Genomic DNA, 1,077 nt, shown 5'->3' on the forward strand with positions numbered 1-1,077 from the left:
GAGACTGCACCTTTCTCCAGGATCCCTGCTCCAGCAGAACCACCCCTGACACTGCAGGAGGGCTGAGCCACAATTCCAATGGGACTGCTGCCAACACCCTGACCCACAGAGTGTCAGGCTGTGTTCTGACTCTGTCAGTGTTGGTTTAGTTCACTGCATTGTTTATTTTATCCTTTTATTTTCTTCCCTAGTAAAGAACTGTTATTCCTGCTCCCATATTTTTTGCCTGAGAACCTCCTAATTTCAAATTTATAGCAATTAGGAGGGAGGGGGTTTACAATTCCTCCATTTCAGGGGAGGCTTCTGCCTTCCTTAGCAGGCACCTGTCTTTCCAAACCAAGACATAATATAAATACCCATTTAACTGTAGTGGGAGAGAATATAAGAAAATTAAGACAGCATAGAAAGTAATCTTACCCCTAAGGAGTTGCAGCTGGGCCAATTATCAAAGATTAGGAGCAGGCCTGACTTTACAGGCCAGAGCTGCATACAATGAGAAGAAGAGTGCTATAAAAGAGTGGGGAGGCTGGTTAAGAAGGGAACTGGAGTCAGTTTGTGAAAAGGAAAGAGTCAGTGCTCTGAGGAGCTGCCCATGAGAAACACCAAGAAGATATGGAACTTTTGTGATAAGGCGACAACAGCATGGCACCCCTGCAGTAAGATGACAACATTTAATTGTGTTTCCCTTGCCCAGGCTCACCAGGAGCAGCTCGGTGATGGAGTGCAGCGCCTGCTTCCGCACGGACACGGCGGGGTCCCGGCAGCGCTCCCGCAGCACGCCCAGCTCCTCGGCCGTGCAGGGCACCACCCCCTGCCTCAGGAGGCTCACAAACACCTGCCAGGAAAACAGCAGCACTGAGTTGTGTCGTGGTGGGATGTCAGTTTTCCCAGTCCTTCCCCAGCTGTGTCAGTCCCCTCTCCTTTCCCCACTCTGACCCCTCCCAGCACTGTCTGTCAGTCCTGGCATTCCAGAAGGGCAATGAGTGATTGGCAGATTCAAAGGATGCCCTCTACCCCTGGGGGGCATTGGGCCATCCAGGTGTCCTTTGTCCCTTTGTCCCTCCCCTCCTGTCCCTG

The 1,077-nt window shown here is 51.3% G+C and overlaps 1 protein-coding gene across 2 annotated transcripts in view; it reads right to left on the reverse strand.

The window, feature by feature from the left end:
- The window catches only part of NCAPD3 (non-SMC condensin II complex subunit D3), a 35,443-nt gene that overhangs the window by 22,306 nt on the left and 12,060 nt on the right, over positions 1-1,077 (reverse strand). For both annotated transcript variants that reach the window (XM_031063225.1, XM_031063224.1), the window contains exon 13: positions 701-835. In XM_031063225.1, coding sequence (XP_030919085.1) covers positions 701-835 — 135 coding nt within the window. The remainder of the gene's footprint in view (positions 1-700; positions 836-1,077) is intronic.

This window comes from Geospiza fortis, unplaced genomic scaffold (assembly GCF_000277835.1).
Source record: "Geospiza fortis unplaced genomic scaffold, GeoFor_1.0 scaffold68, whole genome shotgun sequence".
NCBI classification, from domain to species: Eukaryota; Metazoa; Chordata; class Aves; order Passeriformes; family Thraupidae; genus Geospiza; species Geospiza fortis.